This window comes from Cystoisospora suis (genome assembly GCF_002600585.1).
Source record: "Cystoisospora suis strain Wien I chromosome Unknown contig_5449, whole genome shotgun sequence".
Taxonomy (NCBI): domain Eukaryota; phylum Apicomplexa; class Conoidasida; order Eucoccidiorida; family Sarcocystidae; genus Cystoisospora; species Cystoisospora suis.
Window position 1 is genome coordinate 1 of NW_027158239.1, and position 403 is coordinate 403.

General features: G+C 44.9%; 1 protein-coding gene across 1 annotated transcript; it reads right to left on the minus strand.

The window, feature by feature from the left end:
• Positions 1-14: 14 nt before the first annotated feature.
• CSUI_009232 (uncharacterized protein) lies at positions 15-264 on the minus strand (the record flags this gene model as incomplete). The annotated part of the gene is made up of 1 exon (XM_068069348.1): positions 15-264. A coding segment is annotated over exon 1 (180 nt), but the record flags the coding sequence as incomplete, so codon positions are not given.
• Between the last annotated feature and the right edge of the window lie 139 nt (positions 265-403).

Sequence of the window (403 nt, forward strand, 5' to 3'; positions counted from 1 at the left end):
TGAGTGTAGTTTACCTCGTTTCTGAGGGGTTGAATCCTGCCTGGAGACTACCATAGATCGCCCATGAAGGGGTAGGCGCAGAGTAATCCAATCCAGAGAAGTCTTTCTTCTTGCCCTTGTTCTCCATCTTGTTGTCGAGGTTGTCGACTTCCTCTCCTTCGCTACTTTCTTCTTTCACCTGAGGACGTGCATGCATGCAATAGGCACAAAAGGGTGAGATGGAGAAAGAAACACTCCTGTGGGTTTACTAGTGCACAGACATACTCGTACAGACACATTCATAGACGTACATGCCTACTCAGACATAGACATGCATGCCTGTTCATACATTGACGTACATGCATAGATGTACAGATACACGCATATTCGTACATCCATATCGATACATACGTATACATACATA